At 29.5% G+C, this 21992-nt stretch overlaps 2 protein-coding genes across 4 annotated transcripts; one reads left to right on the plus strand and one right to left on the minus strand.

The window, feature by feature from the left end:
* The first annotated feature begins 94 nt into the window (after positions 1-94).
* LOC135127942 (DNA replication ATP-dependent helicase/nuclease DNA2-like) lies at positions 95-6004 on the plus strand. The gene is made up of 4 exons (XM_064054655.1): positions 95-133; positions 5250-5474; positions 5521-5715; positions 5770-6004. The coding sequence occupies exons 1-4, from the start codon at positions 95-97 to the stop codon at positions 5956-5958; spliced, it is 648 nt and encodes a 215-aa protein (XP_063910725.1). The 3' UTR covers positions 5959-6004.
* On the minus strand, positions 5986-21973 carry LOC135127625 (uncharacterized). 3 transcript variants are annotated; one of them, XM_064054136.1, is made up of 11 exons: positions 21882-21973; positions 21145-21540; positions 17130-17338; positions 16751-17066; positions 15955-16686; positions 11633-11725; positions 11507-11575; positions 11399-11452; positions 11245-11331; positions 6974-7179; positions 5986-6921 (listed from the first exon to the last, which is right to left on the minus strand). In XM_064054136.1, the coding sequence occupies exons 2-11, from the start codon at positions 21517-21519 to the stop codon at positions 6132-6134; spliced, it is 2931 nt and encodes a 976-aa protein (XP_063910206.1). In that variant the 5' UTR covers positions 21520-21540; positions 21882-21973; the 3' UTR covers positions 5986-6131. The 3 variants fall into 3 exon arrangements, with proteins under 3 accessions (XP_063910206.1, XP_063910205.1, XP_063910207.1); XM_064054135.1 differs by lacking the exon at positions 21882-21973 and adding an exon at positions 21608-21715; XM_064054137.1 differs by lacking the exons at positions 11399-11452; positions 11507-11575; positions 11633-11725; positions 21882-21973 and adding an exon at positions 21608-21715.
* Positions 21974-21992: the final 19 nt, after the last annotated feature.

Below are 21992 nucleotides of genomic sequence, written 5' to 3' on the forward strand. Positions count from 1 at the left end.
ACACTTGTTGTGTGTCAAAAGGGAGACATCGTTAACTGGTTTGAAAGTTGTAGCGGTCATTTCAATCTGTCGTTTTCCCAGAAGATACTGGAACATGCTTTTGACGTCAGACCACGATATTTCGTCATCACTGGTGGGTTCTAGAACCGGTATGGATAGTTTTTTCACGAATTTGGAAAATTAAAAAATCGAAAATTTGACAAAATGACAATTGAAAAAGAGAAAATCCAAAACGGGGAGTCGAGAAATCGAAAAACCTAAAATTTTAAAAATAGAAAACTTAAAATGTCGAAAAGTTGAAAGATTGTGAAAACCGAAAATTCAAAAAACGAAAAATTGAAAATCCCAAAAATAAAAAGTCGAGAAATAGAAAAATCACAAACGTGAAAAATCCAAAAGTCGAAATACTAAAAAATTCCAAAATTGAAATATCCAGAAATTGGGAAATTAAAAAAATGGAAAATTGAAAAATCGAAAAGCCGAACAGTAAAAAAAACGAAAAAGCGATAAATCGAAAAATCGAAAAATTCAAAAACTGAGACAATCAAAACATCGAACAATAAAAAATTCGGAAAAAGGAAAAAAATACAAGAACTCAAAACTCGGAAAATTCAGAAATCGAAATGTATATAAACCAGTGGAAAATTGAAAAATCTAAAGTTTAAAAAACGAAAAAGTGAAAATCCAAAAAATAAAAAATCAAAAAGTAGAAAAATCCCAAAACTGAAACAAATATCCAAAATTGAGAAATTAAAAAATTAGTCAACCGAAAAATCCAAAAATTGAAGAATTGAAGAACTAAAAAATCGAAACTGCGAATTCGAGAAACGAAAAAATAAAAAAAAATAATTGAAAAATCGGAAAACTGAAAATTAGCACCGTCAAAATTTGAGAAATTGTGAAATAGAAATACTGAAGAACTGGAAAATCAGAAAATCCAGAAATCGAGAAATCTAAAATTCAAAAAACATTGAACAATTGAAATATCGCAAATTTGAAAAATGCAGAAACCCAAACATCAAAGAATCAAAAAAGAGAAATTCGAAAATCTAAAACTTAAAAATCGACAAATCGAAACTCCAGAATTTAAAAAAATTGAAAAATTGGATAGCTGAAAAATCGAAACATCGAAAAATTGGAAAATCGAAAAACCGAGAAATCCAAAAATCGAAGCATCGAGAAATAGAAAAAATTTGAAAAAAGAAAAATTAAAACATCGAAAAGTTGAAAAAGCTAAAGTTTAACGAAAAATTGAAAATCCATAAAGTAAAAAAGGTGTGGAAACCCAAAAACTGCAAACTGAAAAATTTAAGAATTGGAAAATCGACGAATTGGAATCGATTGGCCTGAAAATTTAAAAAATTGAATAAACGTAAAATTGGAAAATCGAAAGAACCAACAAAAAATTTTGGAAAAATTGATGAGACGCAAAATTGAAAAAGGGAAAAATTAAAAATCGAGAATGTGAAAAATGGAAAAATGAGAAATTGTAATATTGAAAAATAAAAAATCGAAAAAGTGTATAATAAAAACTTGAAAAACGTAAAAAGTGAAAATCAAACTTGAAAATTTGAAGAAAAATTGAAAAAAAACCTGAAATTTTTAAAAATTGAATAAACGAAAAATTGTAAAATCGAAACAACAAAAAATAAAGGAAATGAAAAACGAAAAATTGTGATGTAAAATCGAAAAAGTGAAAATTAAAATCGGAAACAAAAAATTGGAAAAAGGAAAAATTAAAAATTGAGAAACTGAAAAATGAAGAACTACAATATTGAAAAATTGCCAAATTGAAAAACTGATGCAAACCGAAAAATTGAAGGAACGAAAAATTGAAAAATTTAAAAGTCAAGAAACTGTAAAATTGAAAAATCAAAATAAAAAAACGAAAAAGTATATAATGAAAACTTGAAAAATATCAAACATGAAAATTTGAAGAAACGAAAATTTGAAAAATCGAAAGGTTAAAAATCGAAAAACTTAAAAAATTTTAAAATTGAAAACTTAAAATGTCGAAAAAGTTGAAAGATTGTGAAAACCGAAAATTCAAAAAACGAAAAATTGAAAATCCAAAAAGTAAAAAGTCGAGAAATCGAAAAATCCAAAAGTCGAAATACTAAAAAATTCCAAAATTGAACGAAATATCCAAAAATTGGGAAATTAAAAAACTGAAAAATTGGGAAATCGAAAAGCCGAAAAATTGCAGACCTAAAGAATCGAAAAACTGAAAAATCTGGAGCCTGAAAAATCGAAAAATTGAGGAACTGAAGAACTGAAAAATCGAAACCTTGGTCAGTCGAAAATGGGAAAATCAAAAAATAGATTAATTGAGAAATCGAAAAACTGGAAATTCAGAAACGGCAAAACTTGAAAATTTAAAAAATTTGAAAATTCAAAAATCGAAAAGCCGAAAAGTAAAAAAACGAAAAAGCGATAAATCGAAAAATTCAAAAACTGAGACAATCAAAATATCGAAACATCCGAATCTCGATAAATCGAGTTCTCAAAAAATTGAAAAATCGAAAAATAAAAAATTCGCAAAAAAGAAAAATTAAAATATACAAGTACTGAAAACTTTAAAATTTCAGATATCGAAAGATGTATAAAACAGTCGAAAATTGAAAAATTTAAAGTTTAAAAAACGAAAAACTGAAAATCCAAAAAATAAAAAATCGAAAAGTCGAAAAATAGATATATTGAAAAATCCCAAAACTCAAACAAATATCCAAAATTAGTCAACCGAAAAATCCAAAAATCGAAGAATTGAAGAACTGAAAAATCGAAACTGCGAATTCGAGAAACGGGAAAATAAAAAAATATATATTAATTGAAAAATCGGGAAACTGAAAATTTAGCAACGTCAAAATTCGAAAAATTGGAAAATAGTAATGCTGTAGAAATCGAAAAATCTAAAATTTTATTAATATCGCAAAATTGAAAAATGAAGAAACCCAAACATCAAAGAATCAAAAAAGAAAAATTCGAAAATCTAAATCTTAAAAATCGACAAATCGAAACTCCAGAATTAAAAAAAAATGAAAAATCGGATAACTGAAAAATTAAAACATCGAAAAGTTGAAACAAAAATTAATTGAAGTATAAAATTGGCGAAACTTTGAAAAATCTAAAGTTTAACGAAAAATTGAAAATCTATAAAGTAAAAAAGGGGTGGAAACCCAAAAACTGCAAACTGAAAAATTTAAAAATTGGAAAATCGAAAGAAACGACAAAAATTAAGGAAATGAAAAAACAAAAAAATGTGATTTAAAATCGAGAAAATGAAATTAAAAAAATCCGGAAAATGCAAAATAAAAATTGAAGAGTTGAAAAATTGAGGGGACGAAAAATTGAAAAAGGGAAAAATAAAAAATCGAAAAAGTGTATAATAAAAACTTGAAGAACGTAAAAAGTGAAAATCAAACTTGAAAATTTGAAGAAAAATTGAAAAACACCTGAAAATTTGAAAAATTGAACAAACGAAAAATTGTGATATAAAATCGAAAAAGTGAAAATTAAAAAATCGGGAAAATGAAAAATTAAAATCGGAAACAAAAAATTGGAAAAAGTAAAAATTAAAAATTGAGAAACTGAAAAATCGAAAAATGAAGAACTGTAATATTGAAAAATTGCCAAATTGAAAAACTGATGCAAACCGAAAAATTGAAAATTTTGAAAGTCGAGTAATTGTAAAATTGAAAAATCAAAAATAAAAAACGAAAAAGTACATAATGAAAACTTGAAAAATGTCAAAAATGAAAATCAAACACGAAAATTTGAAAAATCGAAAGGAACAAGAAATAAAGGAATTGAAAAAATGAAAATTTGTGACATAAAATCGAGAAAATAAAAATTAAAAAAAGCGGGAAAATGAAAAATTAAAATCGACAACTTGAAAAATTTGAGGAAACAAAAACTTGAAAATGACAAAAATTAAACACTGAGAATGTGAAAAATCGAAAAATGAGAAACTGTAATATCGAAAAATTGCAACTCGAAAAATTGAAAAATTTAGAGTCAAGAAACTGTAAAATTGAAAAATCAAAAATAAAAAAACGAAAAAGTATATAATGAAAACTTGAAAAATGTCAAACATAAAAATTTGAAGAAACGAAAATTTGAAAAATCGAAAGATTAACGAAAAATTGAAAATCCATAAAGTAAAAAAAGGGTGGAAACCCAAAAACTGCAAACTGAAAAATTTTAAAATTGGAAAGTCGATGAATGGGAATCGATTGGCTTGAAAATTTGAAAAATTGAATAAACGAAAAAATGTGATATAAAATCGAGAAAATGAAAAATAAAAAATCAGGAAAATGCAAAATAAAAATCGAGGAGTTGAAAAATTGAAAAAGGGAAAAATTAAAAATCGAGAATGTGAAAAATGGAAAAATGGGAAAAGTGTATAATAAAAACTTGAAAAACGTAAAAAGTGAAAATCAAACTTGAAAATTTGAAGAAAAATTGAAAAACACCTGAAAATTTGAAAAATTGAATAAACGAAAAATTGTGAAATCGAAAGAAACAACAAAAAATAAAGGAAATGAAAAACGAAAAATTGTGATATAAAATCGGGAAAATGAAAAATTAAAATCGAGAACTTGAAAAATTGGGGAAACGAAAAATTGAAAATGACAAAAATTAAAAACTGAGAATGTGAAAAATCGAAAAATGAGAAACTGTAATGTCAAAAAATTGCAACTCGAAAAATTGAAAAATCAAAAATAAAAAAACGAAAAAGTATATAATGAAAACTTGAAAAATGTCAAAAGTATGAAACATGAAAATTTGAAGAAACGAAAATTTGAAAAATCGAAAGATTAAAACTTGAAAAACCTAAAATTCGAAAAAGTGAAAAATAAAAAAAAAAGAAATATGTATTGAAAAATCAAAACCTGAAAATTTGAAAAATTGAATAAATAAAAAATTGTAAATCGAAAGAAACAACAAAAAAATAAAGGAAATAAAGAAACCAAAAATTGTGCTATAAAATCGAGAAACGTCCGAGAAAACAAAATAGCAAAAAAAATCCCTAAATCGAATCTTACAATTATCTGACAAAACTGAATATGTTATACCGGATTTCAAGAGCCACGAAAGTGCTGTCTAAATAACTGTAGACCAATTTTTATAATTCAAAAATTTACATAGAGTATCAAAAATAAAACACCGATACAAAACGAGTAAAATTTGAGTAGCTCCAATGCATGTATAATTGGTTGCATAAACATATTTTTTATTTTTCTACACAGACAGTCCAAACGCTTTACAAAGACCACCCCTGGCTCCTAAAAGCCTTAAACACCTCCCTCGAAACCGCCGTCCAACTCATCGACACGGGACCCGTGTGGCAGCTCCCCCACGACGTCAAGTGGAACTCAAAAAACCTCAAATTCACAAAAGATTACGACCTCCAAAACTGTCTCAATATCCACGAAGTAGCAATCGTAGTAACCCTAGTTAAGGCCTTATTAAAGGTAAGTCGACTCTTGGAAACCACGAATGATCAACAGTGCTCCACAGGGCGGCGTACCCACCAGCAGCATTGGCGTAATCGCAACCTATAGGGCCCAAGTGGCTCAGATCTCGCAGTATCTCGAAGAAATGAGCGTCGAAGTGAGCACGGTCGACCAGTTCCAAGGACGCGACAAAAACGTGGTGATTTATTCGTGTACGAAGTCGGCAGATGGCGCCAAAGGGAGCAAAGACACCTCGAAAGTAAACATACTAAAACATTGTCACTAGTGTTCAACTTTTTTGTGTATTTTGTAGTTCGAAATATTAGAGGACAAAAGACGTTTGACTGTTGCCATCACGCGAGCCAAACGCAAACTGTTAATAGTCGGTGACGTCACTACTCTCCAAAGACTGTCAACTTTCTCGAAAATCCTGCCGGCGCTCGAGAAAAACACCATCAAGTTCGATTCTTCGTGGCCAACGGTGTTCAATTCGCTTCATTAAGATTTTTTACGTTTTATACTATTCAAATAAAGTCATGTTATTTTTATTTGCTGAATTGAGTCTGATACATAAAACAGAGTGTATAAATAGACTTGTAAACTACGAAGCATTCATAATGCCCCTTTAAAACAATCGCTAAATTCACACAGTAAAGATAAAATTAATACAAAATCTTATTTTGAAGGCATGAGAGCGCGCAGATCTCCAGGCCAGCACATGGTGATGCTAATATTTCGCAAACAATACAGCAAGACCGACATTATTTTAAAATTAACATCTTGATCCTTCCCCGCTTGAATCGCCAAATGGGGCAACTGCTCCTCTTTATTTTTTTCGTTAACCTCACAAATGCATTTTCGCAGCTCCTCGAAATCCACACCGTTGCCGCGCCGAGCCACACACCCATACAACACGTAATCTTCATTCTCTTTGTGCTTTATCAAGCACCCAGAGCTTTTCCGACTCCTGCGGAAACTTTCCGCGAAGTCGACGAATTTCCGCATCAAGCTGGTCATTTCTTCGGTAAACTCACCATCGGCGGACGTTAGGTAAAGAATGATGGTTTTCTTCTTGATTTGGTGGATGGCGGATCTTGAATGGTTTAATTTACACTTGTTGTGTGTCAAAAGGAAGACATCGTTAACTGGTTTGAAAGTTGTAGCGGTCATTTCAATCTGTCGTTTTCCTAGAAGGTACTGGAACATGCTTTTGACTTCAGACCACAATATTTCGTCATCAGTGGTGGGTTCTAGAACCGGTATGGATAGTTTTTTCACGTAGTTTTTGCTAGCGTGGTCGTGCAGTTTCTGGATGGCGGAAAAAACTGCCCGTGACGTCACGGGTTTGTTTGGAGGACTGACGATTAAGCAGTAGAGGAAGTTGCTTCCTTCTTTGACGCACGCCAAGCCTCCACTTGGTTGTTTTTGGTTGAGGAGTTTACCAATGTGGGGGGAGATATCCTCTCTGAAAATTATTGTTATATGAATGTGTGGGGAGTGAATGGGTTATTAAGTACCCTGGGGCCACGCCGCTGGGTATGATTAGGTCTTCTCGGGCGAAGCACACTCGAGAATATTGTTTGGGAAGATCTGAACTTTCCTTCAGTGAGTCAGGTATACTGCCACTCTCCAAATCCCGCTGGAATGACTCGTATTCGTTATCTTGGGTGCGTGGGGGGGCTTGGGTGAGTTTTTCCATCTGGGGTTGTTGGTATGAAGGTTTCTGTAAAATAATATGGGTTAAGGGGGAACGCTAGACTAATATTCGAGATAATTATTATATTATATTTTTCAAACACGATTTAGACACTGTAGAGCAAACAAGGCTTATCAAGCCCGTCCATTAGTTTATTCGCCTAAATGTATTATTAATACCGTTTTCAAATTACACCAAAATTGAAAAATTGAAAAATCTATAAATCGAGAAATTCAACAATCTAAAAATTAAACAATTTAAAAATCGAAGAATTGGAAAACCAAAAAATCTAAACCGAGAACTTGAAAAATCGAATAATCGAGAAATCAAAACATCAAGGAAAACAATAAAATTAACGGAAAATCTAGAACTTAAAAATTGAAAAATTAAAATACCTATCGAAAAATTGAAAAACCGAGAAATCGAAACATCAAAAAATGGAAAAATTGAAGAACCGAAACATTGCAAAATCTCAGAACTGAAATACTGAAAAACTGAAAAATGGAAGGAAAATTGAAAAATCGAAAAAGTGAAAAAATTCAAAACTGAAATCTTGAAAAACTGAAAAATGGTAAGAAAATTGAAGAATCGGAAAAGTGAAAAAATCCAAAACTGAAACATTGAAAAATCCAGAAATCGAAAAACCGAAAAATCACAATTGAAGAAAGAATTGAGAAATCAAGAAATAGAGAAATGGGAAAATCAAAAAATCAGTTAATCGAAAAATTGAAAAATCGTAAAACTGAAATATCGGAAAGTTAATAAATTAGAAAACTGAAAATTTTTGAAAAAAAAATCGTATCAAAAACTAAAAATTCAAAAAATCGAGAAATTGAACAACCAAAAAATCAAAACATTGAAATCCCAGTAAGTTGATAAATAGGAAAATTTAAAAAACAAAAATTTTAAAAATCCAAGAATTGAACAACAAAAAAAATCTAAGCCTGAAAACTCACAAAATTGAATGATCGAGAACAAAAAATCTAAAATTTAAAAATTCGACAAATTGAAATATCATGGAACTGAAAAATCGAAAAGTCGAGATAGTGAGAAATCTAAAAACCTGAAACTTTAAAAACTGAAAAATTAAAATATCGAAAAATTTAAAAACCGAGAAAACACAATTTCAAAAATTTGAAAAATTGAAGAAACGAAATATTGCAAAATTCCAAAGCTGAAATATTGAAAAACCTAAAAATGGAAGGAAAATTAAAGAATCGAAACAGTGAAAAAATCCCACACTGAAACATTGAAAAATCCAGAAATCGAAAAATTGAAAAATCACAATTGAAGAAAGAATTGAAAAATCAAGAAATAGAGAAATGGGAAAATCAAAAAATCAGTTACTCGAAAAATTGAAAAATCGTAAAACTGAAATATCGGAAAGTTAATAAATTGAAAAACTGAAAATTTTTGAAAAAAAAAAATCGTATCAAACACTAAAAATTCAAAAAATCGAGAAACTGAACAATCAAAAAATCAAAACATTGAAATCCCAGTAAGTTGATAAATAGGAAAATGTAAAAAACAAAAATTTTAAAAATCCAAGAATTGAACAAAAAAAATCGAAGCCTGAAAACTCAGAAAATTGAATGATCGAGAACAAAAAATCTTAAATTTAAAAATTCGACAAATTGAAAAATCATGGAACTGAAAAATCGAAAAGTCGAGATAGTGAGAAATCTAAAAACCTAAAACTTTAAAAACTGAAAAATTAAAATATCGAAAAATTTAAAAACCGAGAAAACACAATTTCAAAAATTTGAAAAATTGAAGAAACGAAATATTGCAAAATTCCAAAGCTGAAATATTGAAAAACCTAAAAATGGAAGGAAAATTAAAGAATCGAAACAGTGAAAAAATCCCAAACTGAAACATTGAAAAATCCAGAAATCGAAAAATTGAAAAATCACACTTGAAGAAAGAATTGAAAAATCAAGAAATAGAGAAATGGGAAAATCAAAAAATCAGTTACTCGAAAAATTGAAAAATCGTAAAACTGAAATATCGGAAAGTTAATAAATTGAAAAACTGAAAATTTCTGAAAAAAAAAATCGTATCAAACACTAAAAATTCAAAAAATCGAGAAATTGAACAATCAAAAAATCAAAACATTGAAATCCCAGTAAGTTGATAAATAGGAAAATGTAAAAAACAAAAATTTTAAAAATCCAAGAATTGAACAAAAAAAATCTAAGCCTGAAAACTCAGAAAATTGAATGATCGAGAACAAAAAATCTAAAATTTAAAAATTCGACAAATTGAAAAATCATGGAACTGAAAAATCGAAAAGTCGAGATAGTGAGAAATCTAAAAACCTAAAACTTTAAAAACTGAAAAATTAAAATATCGAAAAATTTAAAAACCGAGAAAACACAATATCAAAAATTTGAAAAATTGGAGAAACGAAATATTGCAAAATTCCAAAGCTGAAATATTGAAAAACCTAAAAATGGAAGGAAAATTAAAGAATCGAAACAGTGAAAAAATCCCAAACTGAAACATTGAAAAATCCAGAAATCGAAAAATTGAAAAATCACAATTGAAGAAAGAATTGAGAAATCAAGAAATAGAGAAATGGGAAAATCAAAAAATCAGTTAATCGAAAAATTGAAAAATCGTAAAACTGAAATATCGGAAAGTTAATAAATTGAAAATCTGAAAATTTTTGAAAAAAAAAATCGTATCAAACACTAAAAATTCAAAAAATCGAGAAATTGAACAACCAAAAAATCAAAACATTGAAATCCCAGTAAGTTGATAAATAGGAAAATGTAAAAAACAAAAATTTTAAAAATCCAAGAATTGAACAACAAAAAAAATCTAAGCCTGAAAACTCACAAAATTGAATGATCGAGAACAAAAAATCTAAAATTTAAAAATTCGACAAATTGAAAAATCATGGAACTGAAAAATCGAAAAGTCGAGATAGTGAGAAATCTAAAAACCTAAAACTTTAAAAACTGAAAAATTAAAATATCGAAAAATTTAAAAACCGAGAAAACACAATATCAAAAATTTGAAAAATTGAAGAAACGAAATATTGCAAAATTCCAAAGCTGAAATATTGAAAAACCTAAAAATGGAAGGAAAATTAAAGAATCGAAACAGTGAAAAAATCCCAAACTGAAACACTGAAAAATCCAGAAATCGAAAAATTGAAAAATCACAATTGAAGAAAGAATTGAAAAATCAAGAAATAGAGAAATGGGAAAATCAAAAAATCAGTTACTCGAAAAATTGAAAAATCGTAAAACTGAAATATCGGAAAGTTAATAAATTGAAAAACTGAAAATTTAAAAAAAAAAAAATCGTATCAAACACTAAAAATTAAAAAAATCGAGAAATTGAACAATCAAAAAATCAAAACATTGAAATCCCAGTAAGTTGATAAATAGGAAAATGTAAAAAACAAAAATTTTAAAAATCCAAGAATTGAACAAAAAAAATCTAAGCCTGAAAACTCAGAAAATTGAATGATCGTGAACAAAAAATCTAAAATTTAAAAATTCGACAAATTGAAAAATCATGGAACTGAAAAATCGAAAAGTCGAGATAGTGAGAAATCTAAAAACCTAAAACTTTAAAAACTGAAAAATTAAAACATCGAAAAATTTAAAAACCGAGAAAACACAATATCAAAAATTTGAAAAATTGAAGAAACGAAATATTGCAAAATTCCAAAGCTGAAATATTGAAAAACCTAAAAATGGAAGGAAAATTAAAGAATCGAAACAGTGAAAAAATCCCAAACTGAAACATTGAAAAATTGAGAAAAGGAAAAATGGGAAAATAAAAAAAATTGGTCTAAAGAGTTTAAAATCTGCGCCCTCTAAAAAAATTCTATGATGGTTATGACTCAAAAAACTTGAAAAGAAAACATACAATGGTGCTTTTTTTACGATATTTCTCAGCTATATTTTTTTAGTTGATTGAACTGGTCTCTGCGCTCTAGAATATGAAAAAAGCTGCAGTTTGATGTATGATACATCTATATTAATATCATTTTTTCATACAAAAAACCAAAAAAATGTTATACCTCGTCTAGCGAGTCCCCTTAATGTGTTTTTGAAGTGTTAATCAAAATATTACCTGATACGAATCCTTTGATCCCCAATTATTGCTTTGCGACGACGAACTCATCACTTGCCTTTCTGGCGTCTTATTCTCATTTTCAGCCTGTAAATCAACACACATTGAAACACTCCATTTATTAAAAATAAGTTTAAATCATACAAATACTTACTTTGTTTGAATCACATTCCATTGAAAAATTCTGACTTTCAATTTCTGACTTACTCTAGCAAAAATAGTTTAGCACATATAAAAATAAAAAAAAAAAGACGAAACTTACTTCAGACCAATAATCGTCACATTCCCTGCTTTGTTCTAAATTCACAAATGAAGAATCACGTTCTTCGCTCTAGGAAAAAATATGGTATGAACAAAAGCCAAGAAAGACGTTGAAAAAAAGACTTACTTCTAACCAAGAATTACTGTAATATCCGCTACACTCTAAACTTCCCAATGAAGTATTCTGTAGACTGTCATTCAACTTGGGAGTTGAATAATTCTAAGACAAAAAAAATCAGGAAACGAGTTGAACCAAATAAACTAGGTACTACAAAGAGGAAAGTCGAAAGGGCACGAAGAATCAGAAGAAGTAGTGAAAATGACTGTGTCTACAAAAACATCAAGAACTACAAGTAGCGACCAATCAGGGACGACCTTTACACAATCAACCACCAGGGGCGGCTCATGACTTGGAAAGTTGATGAGGCAAAGCACAAAACGCTCCAAAATATAAATAATCAAGATTACTTAAATATTTTCTCAAGCGCCAAATTTAAATAGTCGATACAAATAAAAAAACTTGTTTCACTACAACTAGTCGCCTGAGAACTTGTTTGATCTACAGGCCAGAGAGCGCTCAGGCCAATGTCGACTCTAAGCGTTCAGAAGCGATTTGGTTGGTTTGGACTATAATTTCTGCGGGGAATAGTTGTTTGGTCGGTTTTTATAACGACTAAGTGAATATTTTTGGTACATATTTTGCTTCACTACGAATTAATTCTTTATTTGTGTTTTATACAGCAAAACGTCTTAAACTAAGAATATTGTTGAAATCGTAATAACCCAATGGATTTTTTTCGGGAAAATGTTTTGGAAACACTGTGTTCTATTTTGTATGAATTTTTAAATGTTTTTAGTGACAATTTTTGTATGATATAAACAGTGAGAAAAAAAAATGAGAAATTAAAATATTCGAAAAATCGAGAAATCTAATAGAAAAATCGAAACATTCAAAAATCTAAAATTTAAAAACCGAATAACGAAAAATCGAGAAATCGAAACCCCCAAATTTAAAAAATCGGATAACTGAAAAATCGAAAAATCAAAAGATCAAGAACTGGTGGAGTCGAAAAGTCGAACAACTGAGAAACCCAAATAGGCCAAAATCGAAAGGTTAAAAATTGAACAATTTATAAATTGAGAGATTTACAATCAAAATATCGAAAAATCCAAATCTCAATAATTCAAAAACTTAAAAATTTGAAAAATTGAGAGACTGAAAGATCAAAAGAACGAGAAATCGAAAAGTGATGAAGTCGAAAAATTGAGAAATCGACAAACAAAAAGTTAAAATTTGAAAAATTGGAAACGCAGAAAAATCAAAAAACTAGAAAAACTGAGAAACCGAAATAGGCCAAAATAAAAAATTGGAAAGCTGATAAATCGAAAACCTGAACAATCAAATCTCGATAAATCTGGAATGAAAAATTGAAAAACAGAACATCTAAAACTAAGAAGTCGAAAAATCGAAAGATTGAAAAATTAAAATATCAAAAGATTGACAAATCTAAAATTTAAAAATCCAAAAATTGAAAAATCGAAAAAATAGTAAGGTAAATCCAGAAGTCAAAAATAGAAAAGCCGAATAATTGAAATATTGAAATATCCTAAAACTGACATCTAAAAACTGAAGAATCGAAAAATCAAAAAAGTGAAGTCGAAAAATAGAAACCTTAAAATATCGAAAAATTGAAAAATCAAAAAGCTGAAAAATCAAAAAATTAAAGAATTGAAGAACAGGAAAATCGAAACACTCGAAGGTCAAGAAATGGGAAAAATCGAAACCTTGGCAAGTCGAAAATTGGAAAATCAAAAAATAGATTAATTGAGAAATCGGAAAACTGAAAATTCAGAAACGTCAAAACCTGAAACTTTAAAAAATTGGAAAATTGAAAAATCGAAAAGCCGAAAAGTAAAAAAAAACGAAAAAGCGATAAATCGAAAAATTCAAAAACTGAGACAATCAAAACATCGAAACATCCGAATCTCGATAAATCGAGTTCTCAAAAATTTGAAAAATCGAAAAATAAAATATACGGAAAAAAGAAAAATTAAAATATACAAGAACTGAAAACTCTAAAATTTCAGAAATCGAAATATGTATAAAACAGTCGAAAATTGAAAAATTTAAAGTTTAAAAAACGAAAAACTGAAAATCCAAAAAATAAAAAATCGAAAAGTCGAAAAATAGATACATTGAAAAATCCCAAAACTGAAACAAATATCCAAATTGTAAACTTGGAAAATAGAAATATTGAAGAACTGGAAAATCAAAAAATCCAGAAATCGAAAAATCTAAAATTTAAAAAACATTGAACAATTGAAATATCGCAAAATTGAAAAATGGAGAAACCCAAACATCAAAGAATCAAAAAAGAAAAATTTGAAAATCTAAAACTTAAAAATCGACAGATCGAAACTCCAGAATTTAAAAAAATTGAAAAATTGGATAACTGAAAAATCGAAACATCGAAAAATTGGAAACTCGAAAAACCGAGAAATCAAAAAACATCGCAAAATAGAAAAAATTGAGAAATTGATAAATTGAGAAATAAAAAAAAATGAAAAATTTTAAAAAAGAAAAATTAAAACATCGAAAAGTTGAAAAGCCAAAGTGCAAACTGAAAAATTTAAAAATTGGAAAATCGACGAATTGGAATCGATTGGCCTGAAAATTTGACAAATTGTTAAACGAAAAATTGGAAAATCGAAAGAAACAACAAAAATTAAAGAAATGAAAAAATAAAAAAATGTGATATAAAATCGAGAAAATGAAATATAACAAATCAGGAAAATGCAAAATAAAAATCGGGGAGTTGAAAAATTGATGAGACGCAAAATTGAAAAAGGGAAAAATTAAAAATCGAGAATGTGAAAAATGGAAACATCGATTAATTGAAAAATCAAAAAATTGAGAGTTTATAAAAGTCAAATTTGAAAAATTAAAAAATCGAAAATTTGACAAAATGACAATTGAAAAACAGAAAATCTAAAACCGGGAAGTTGAAAAATCGATAGATTAAGAAATCAAAACATTTGAAAAATTCGATTGAACTGAAATGAAAAATCGAAAAATTGAAAAATCGAAAAGTCTAAGAATCGAAATATGTATTGAAAAACCCCAAAACTGAGATATCGAAAAACTGAGAAGAACCTAAAAAGTCGAAAAACTGAGCAATCAAAAAATCCAAAAAGTGAAGTCAAAAAATCGAAACCTTAAAAAAAGTAAAATAGAAAAATCGAAAAATTAAAGAATTGAAGAACAGGAATATCGAAACCCTCGAAAGTCAAGAAATGGGAAAATCAAAACATCGATTAATTGAAAAATCGAAAACTTGACAGTTTATAAATGTCAAATTTGAAAAATTGGAAAAACCACAATTGAAAAAGAGAAAATCTAAAACCGGGAAGTCGAAAAATCGATAGATTAAGAAATCAAAACATTTGAAAAATTCGAAAACATGAAAAACGAAAATATCGAAGAAAATTGTAGATATTGAAAAATTAAAATATCAAAAAACTGAAAAATCTAAAATTGAAAAAACGACAATTGAAAAACATAAAATCTCGAAAAATTGAAAGATTAAGAAATCGAAACATTTGAAAAATTGAAATATGGAAGAGCTGAAATGAAAAATCGAGAAATCGAAAAATCTAAAATTTTAAATATTGAATTAAGAAATCTAAAATTTAAAAATCGAAAAAGTAAAAAGTCGAGACATCGAAAAATCCAGAAGTCAAAAATGGGAAAGTCGAAAAACAGAAATTTTGAAAAATCCCAAAACTGAAATATCCAAAAACTGAGAATCTAAAGAATCGAAAAATTGAGAAACCGAAAAATCAAAAAACCTGAAACATTAATTAATTGAAAAAACGAAATATTTAAAAATCGTAAAATTGAAGAGAAAAACTGAAAACCGAGAAATTGAAACATTGAGAAATTGTAAAACCCAAAAATTGAATAATAAATAGGAGTAAACTGAAAAGTCCCCGAACTAAAATTACGAAAAACTGAGAATTCGAAAGTTGAAACAGCAAGAAATTAATGGTCGAAACCGGTTAGGATGTGTATCAAATCACGGATCATGGCTTATAAATCAAATCATTTCCGAACGCTTAGAGTCGACATTGGCCTGAGTGCGCTATGGTCTGTAGATCAAACGAGTTCTCAGACGACATAATACATGTGTTGAGTGTTCAAGCGCGCTGTTTAGTTTAGGGAGTAGCGCGTACCTACCGAGATAAAAATAACAATACATATAATTTTCCATATTTATTTTTAAAATTTTTGAAAAAAATAACACAAATTATTGGCCGAAATGTGTCGATAAAAAATAATAAAAAAAAAGCGTAAAATTCATTGGTGAGGCATTGCCTCACCTGCCTCATAGAACAAGCCGCCCCTGCAACCACTTCTCCACACACACTTTAACATTTGTTCCTACTTACTTGGAACCAAGCACTGTTGCTCTCCAAGTCTTCTCCCATTGAAACAGAACTCACGAACGATTCGTCCAGCTGGCTGTCGTTCGCCCCACTCCCACTTCCCTGCGGTTGTGGCGTCCAGACATTACTACTTTGTGTCTTCTCGCTGCCACCACTCTCATTGAAACTCTTCTCCCCATCCCTCCAATTCGTGGCAAAACTCTTCTCCTTGGGCTTCCACTTCTCGTCACTCTTATCATCCACAAACCGGTCTCTGGGGGCCATCTCGGTCTGCAAATCCCCAGGCCAGCAAACGTACACTTCCACCTCCCTCAAGCTATTCCTCAAAATATTGATAATCTTGTAGTTAATGCAAGCATCAGTTTCATCCCTCATCGCTTGAAAAGCGTAATAGTAAAATTTACTTTTCCTATTTTCTTTCTGTATGGCGGAAAGACACTTCTGCAAAGCGATAAAATCAAACGGGTCTCGCTCAGTCTTCTTGACAATGCAGCCACAAATCAAATAATTTTGATTCCTAGTGTACAAAATAACGTTCCCTTTGATCTTCTTGGCGTATCGGAAGTCCGAAAGAAAATGAAACTTCTCATCGAGCTTGCGCATTTCGTCGGAGACGTGTTCATCTTCAGAGGAGAAGTACAAGATGACGGTGCCGGTCTCGATAGTTTCGATGGCGTAAGTCTCGTGGATGACTCTGCAGTTTCGGTGTCTTTGTTGGGGGGAAGCTTCTTCAGTCTACACAAAACAACAACAACAAGAATCAGTAATGTGTTGCTAGTTTTTCGTTTTTTTTACGAACCGGCTCCAGGTTGCAGACGACGATCTCCACGTCCACGTCCCTGAACACGAACTCCACCATGAACTTCACGTTGGGCCAGTCGAGCCTGTCCAGTCCGCAGCCGATTCTGGGCATGGCGATCTTCTCCACCCGCTTTTCCACCACGTGCTTTTTCAGACACTTCAGTGAGGAGAACAGGGTGGCGTAGGTGGGTTTGCCCGTGGAATATGTCTTCGTCACTAGGTAGTAGATGTAGCGGTCTTTGTCCGTCAGAATGGCCAGGCCGCCTTTGCTTTGATACTGGTTGAGGAGGTCGTCAACGCGTTTGAACTTATGCCTGGAAATTTCAAAAATTGTATTTATGTATTGTTGTAAATATTTTTGGGTTTTGTTTTCGTACCGAAACTGCACTGCAATTCCGCTCCCCATGTTCATGTCTTCTGCTACGCAGTGGGCCAAGGAGTATTCCTCCGGGACGTCGAATAGGTCGCTGAAGACTTCCTTGACTTTGGTGTACTCTCCGATGTGGCCCTTGTGGGACAAGAACTCGTCTTCGTATTGGAGGAACTCGCTGTCTTGGTGGAAACTGGGTCGGTATTTTTTTCTGTTCTGTAAAAAAGATACAAAATTTAAAAAAAATCTACTTCAAAATTTTTTTTTTAATTGTAGGTTTGCTGAATTTTTCAAGTTCTTGATTTTATATTTTTCTTTTTTCAGGATTTTTTAATTTTCATTTTCTCCATGTTATACAACAATTTTTCGTTTTTTCATTTCCTTTATTTTTTCAAGGTGTCGATTTCTTTATTCAGTTTTCAAATTTTCAATCTTTGATTTTTTAATTTCCCAGTTTTCCAATTTTTCAATTTTTGGTTTTCTAGTTTTCAGATTTCTTTAATTTTCAATTTCTAAGCTTCTTTATTTTTTTTATCTTCCGATTTTTCACTTTTTCTTGTTTAGTTTTTGATTCCAAGTTTTAGATTTTTCAATGTTTACATTTCATTATTTATTTTGATTTTTTCATTTTTGATGTTTCAGTTTTCTAATTTTGCAATTTTTCCACTTTTTTATTTGAAAAGTTGTAAAATCGAAAATTTATGAAATCGTCAAAATTGTAAAATCGAAAAACTGTAACACTGAAACATCGAAAAATTGAAAAATTAAATGTCGAGACATTATTGAAAATGGAAAAATCAAAAATCGAATAAATGAAAAAAATTTATAATACAATAATTAAAAAATGGAAAAATTGTAAAAAGTTAAATTGAAAAAGTAAACAATTTTAAAAATCATTTAATATTAAATACGTAATATGTATGTAATATTAAATAGTACTTGCCAAAATAAGACTGTTTTTGAGAAATGATAAAGTATGGGTGGGTGGGCGGGGCTAGTACTTCCCAAAATAAGACTGACTTCTCCATTTTTCAATTTTACGATATTTTAATTTTTCAATGTTCTAATTTTAGATTTTTTGATTTTTCAGTTCTTTGAATTTTTAAGTTTGCGATTTTTCGACTTTGGTTTTTTGACTTTTCGATTTCTCAAATTTTCGATTTTTTAATTTCCCAATCTTGTGATTTTTTCAGTTTTTCGATTCTTCAATTTTTCTTCTAAATTTCAATATGAGTTTTGGGATTTTTTAGTATTTGGATTTTTCGATTTATCGACTTTTTACTTTTTGGATTTTGAATTTTTCGTTTTTTAAACTTTGGATTTTTCAATGTTTCGACTCGTTTATACTTCGATTAGTCAATTTTTCAAGTTTTGAGAGTTTTTTAATTTTCGATTTTCCATTTTTTAAAATTATTCAATTTTTCAATTATTTTTTGATATTTCAATTTTTCAAGCATCCGATTCCTGAATTTCCAGATTTTTAAATTTTAGATTTCCCAATTTTTATTTTTTTGATTTTTTCAAGTTTGGATTTCTCGATTTTCTATTTTTTCGAAATATGAATTTTTCAATGTTTTAAATTTTACATTTTTCTATTTTCAATTTTTCGATGTTTAGATTTCCCCAGTTTTTGAGTTTTCGATTTCTGAATTTCTTCGAGATTATTAGTTTTGGGAACTTTTCAATTTCTAGTTTTTTCAATTTTTCGATTTTTAAAATTTTCGATTTAAAATGAAAACTAGAGAAACTGCAAATCAAAAATTGAAGAAAGAAAAAGTGAAATATTAAAAAATCTAATAAAAGTTGAAAAATCGAAAAACTGAAAACCGACATACTGCAAACCGAAAAATTTTAAAATCCAAAACTTGAGAAGTTTCACATTGAAAAATTATGGAATCAGAACATTGAAAAACCGAAAAATTGAAAAAAAAAAGAAATTAAAAAACCGAAACGAAAAATTGCAAAGAGAAATTTTGAATAAATGAAATTGAAAAATAAAAAATCGAAAAATTGAAAAACCCAAAATTTGAAAATTTCCATATTGGTGAAAAAAATTAGAAAATCAGAACACTGGAAATCGAAAATTTTTAAGATATAGAAAATAAAAACGGAAACGAAAAATTGAAGTTCGAAAAATTGAAAAATCGAAAAATTTTATTTTAAAAAATAAGATGTAAAAAATTCCTGAAACTGCAAATCAAAAAAGTGAAAATTTTAAAATAGTAACTCAGAAAGTTGCATATCATACAACTGAAGAAACAAAAATGAAAAATCGATTTTGAAAAAACAAAAAGTTTTAAATTCGAAACATTGAAAAATCGAATAAATGAAAAAGTTTTAAAATGCAATAATAATCGAAAAATTCTAAAATCGTAAAATTGAAAAAGTGAAATTTTTGAAATTAAAATTAATACTAGATACATATGTAAAATGAAAACTAGAGAAATTGTAAAACGAAAATTGAGGAAAAATTGAAAAATCGAGAAACCGTAAAATCTTAAATTGAAAAACCCAAAAGTTAAAAAATTGAAAACCGAAATATTGCAAATCCAAGAATTGAAAAATTTCACATTGAAAAATTATGAAATAAGGATTGAAAAAAAAAAATGAAAATAAAAAGCCGAAAAGAAAAATTGAAACATCAAAAATTTGAAAAATCGAAATACTGAAAAATTTAAAAATGAAAACTCGAAGAGTTGCAAATCCTAAAATTTAAGAAACAAAAAATCAAATTGGAAAAACAAAACACAAAACGTTCTAAAATGGGAACATTGAAAAATATGAAAATTATGAAAATAAAGAAAAAAAAGAAAAATCGCAAATCAAAATTTTGAATAAATGCAAATTGAAGAATCAAAAAATTCTAAAATACAATACATAATTGAAAAATTGCAAAATTCTAAAATAGTAAAATTGAAAAGGTGAAAAATTTTTTAAATTACAATTAAATATATATGTATTTAAAATAAAACTAGAAAAATTGCAAATCAAAAATTCAAGGAACCAAAAATTGAAAAACCTAGAAACTAAAAATTCTACAATTGACAAAACGAAAAATTGCAGATCGAAAAAGTGGAAAACCCAAAATTTGAAAATTTTCACATTGGTGAAAAGAAAAATCAGAACACTGAAAATCGAAAAATTTGTTAAATATAGAAAATAAAAAACGGAAACCAAAGTTTGCAATTCGAAAAATTGAAAAATCTAAAAATGTATATTAAAAAAAGAAAAAATTTAAAACTTGACGCTGCAAATCAAAAAAGTGAAAGTTTTAAAAATGGCAACTCGACCTTCTACCAGTTTTTTAATTGTACTGTCGAATGTTCTCTCTACATAACTTTGGATGGATCATATGATTTTGAAAATGAAAAAGAAGCCAAAATTAAAAGTGGAGTCTGAAAATTAAGAGTAAACAATAATTGCATATTTAAACAAGATCCTTCCAACTCGAAATAATCATTTAAGTAGTAATTTAACGGTCCTTTATGAAAAGCAGGTAGAGGCTTAAAAGGGATTCTCTCTGGAATGTACGTACCTCACGCTGGGAAGTTAATTATCTATGCACAGAGCTGCCTTTAATATTGTAAATATCGCCAAAAATCGTAATATTGACAAAATTTTGTTAAATGTTTCGCTTTGACGTTTCGTAAGGTCAATTTTGGCACCAAAATTAGTGCGCTTGTCTAATTTTTTTTGGCGCCGATTACCACCTCTGACTTTTTTCTAAATTTCAGTTCATCAGATACTTGCACTTTGCATAATCCAACAGCACCCGAAAATTACCAAAATGAAAACTGGGCGCTAAACGATAAATAAACTCAAAGTAATACCAACTCAGATTAAAAAATCGCGAGAATTCCTATATGATATCGAACGATAATTTCCACATCCTGTTTATCAATGCACTTACGCTTCAATTATTATTACAGACATTCCGCGTTATCAAACACTCCACTATCTTGCATTCAAGATGCAACTTAAAGCGCGTTAGTAACGCATATTTACTTTCGTTATCTACTTACATTAGAATTATCTCTTGGTTTTCCTCTACCACGGTCGTTGTCGTTCAAAGAATACCTTTTCGTATCCGTCCTTCTATCCCCTTCATACTCCCTATTACCCCGATTTGGCTCACTTTGTCTGGGTTTGTAAAAACCACCATTATTTTCTCTTCTATTCTCACTTCGCGTATTATCTTTCCACGTGTCACTTTTTGTAAAAACATCGTTATCTTTAGTTTCTTTTTGGGTCGAAACGTCACCTGGGGACCGATTTCTAGTCGGGTGCTCCGCTTTAGACGCATTTTCCACTATTGCGTCATCACTAGCTTGACCTTTGGCGTTGCCACCGTCCACGGTGGCTTTACCTTTCGACTTTTTTTTGCTCTTACCCCCCATTACACTGCGATCCAACTTAATCTGCAACAACGAAAACACACACAATTAAAAATTTCAAATAAACACAAAAATTGAAAAAATGAAATACCCTTTTCGCTAAATGAACAGACGCCACCTTGACTTGTGCTTACACCGCCGCTGTCCACGAAACACTGGGAACCCCCTAATCTCCACCCGAAATCCCCACCGCGCCGCCACCCCCTCCCCGCGCAGTTCCCTGCTTTACCGGCCCGCATCCGCTCGGTCGGTAACGCAATGACCACTAAAATCTCTTTTTTCAGCATCTGAAGGCGAAACGCACCCAATCACGACCTAATCAGCCTATTTATACGCAAGTGAGTCACACTTTTTAGTTTATTTACCTATCAGATAGCCCCACTGTTGTTCGTCGGCGCGGATAAATTGCGAAAGGCCACATCAGTTTTACCGACAGTCGCCATAAAAGTCACTCTTGGCTGTCAAAGTTTCGCAGT

This window comes from Zophobas morio, unplaced genomic scaffold, assembly GCF_036711695.1.
Source record: "Zophobas morio isolate AGI-343-1 ecotype UQ-CSIRO unplaced genomic scaffold, CSIRO_AGI_Zmor_V1 ptg000012l, whole genome shotgun sequence".
Taxonomy (NCBI): domain Eukaryota; kingdom Metazoa; phylum Arthropoda; class Insecta; order Coleoptera; family Tenebrionidae; genus Zophobas; species Zophobas morio.

Coding starts and splice junctions, on each gene's coding strand:
- LOC135127942 (XM_064054655.1), top strand. CDS start 95: ATGCTTTTGACGTCAGACCACGATATTTCGTCATCACTG. Junction 5,475..5,520: donor TAGTTAAGGCCTTATTAAAG/GTAAGTCGACTC, acceptor AGTGCTCCACAG/GGCGGCGTACCCACCAGCAG. Junction 5,716..5,769: donor GGAGCAAAGACACCTCGAAA/GTAAACATACTA, acceptor TGTATTTTGTAG/TTCGAAATATTAGAGGACAA.
- LOC135127625 (XM_064054136.1), bottom strand. CDS start 21,519: ATGGGGGGTAAGAGCAAAAAAAAGTCGAAAGGTAAAGCCACCGTGGAC. Junction 17,067..17,129: donor GGAATTGCAGTGCAGTTTCG/GTACGAAAACAA, acceptor TGAAATTTCCAG/GCATAAGTTCAAACGCGTTG. Junction 16,687..16,750: donor TCGTCTGCAACCTGGAGCCG/GTTCGTAAAAAA, acceptor TGTTTTGTGTAG/ACTGAAGAAGCTTCCCCCCA.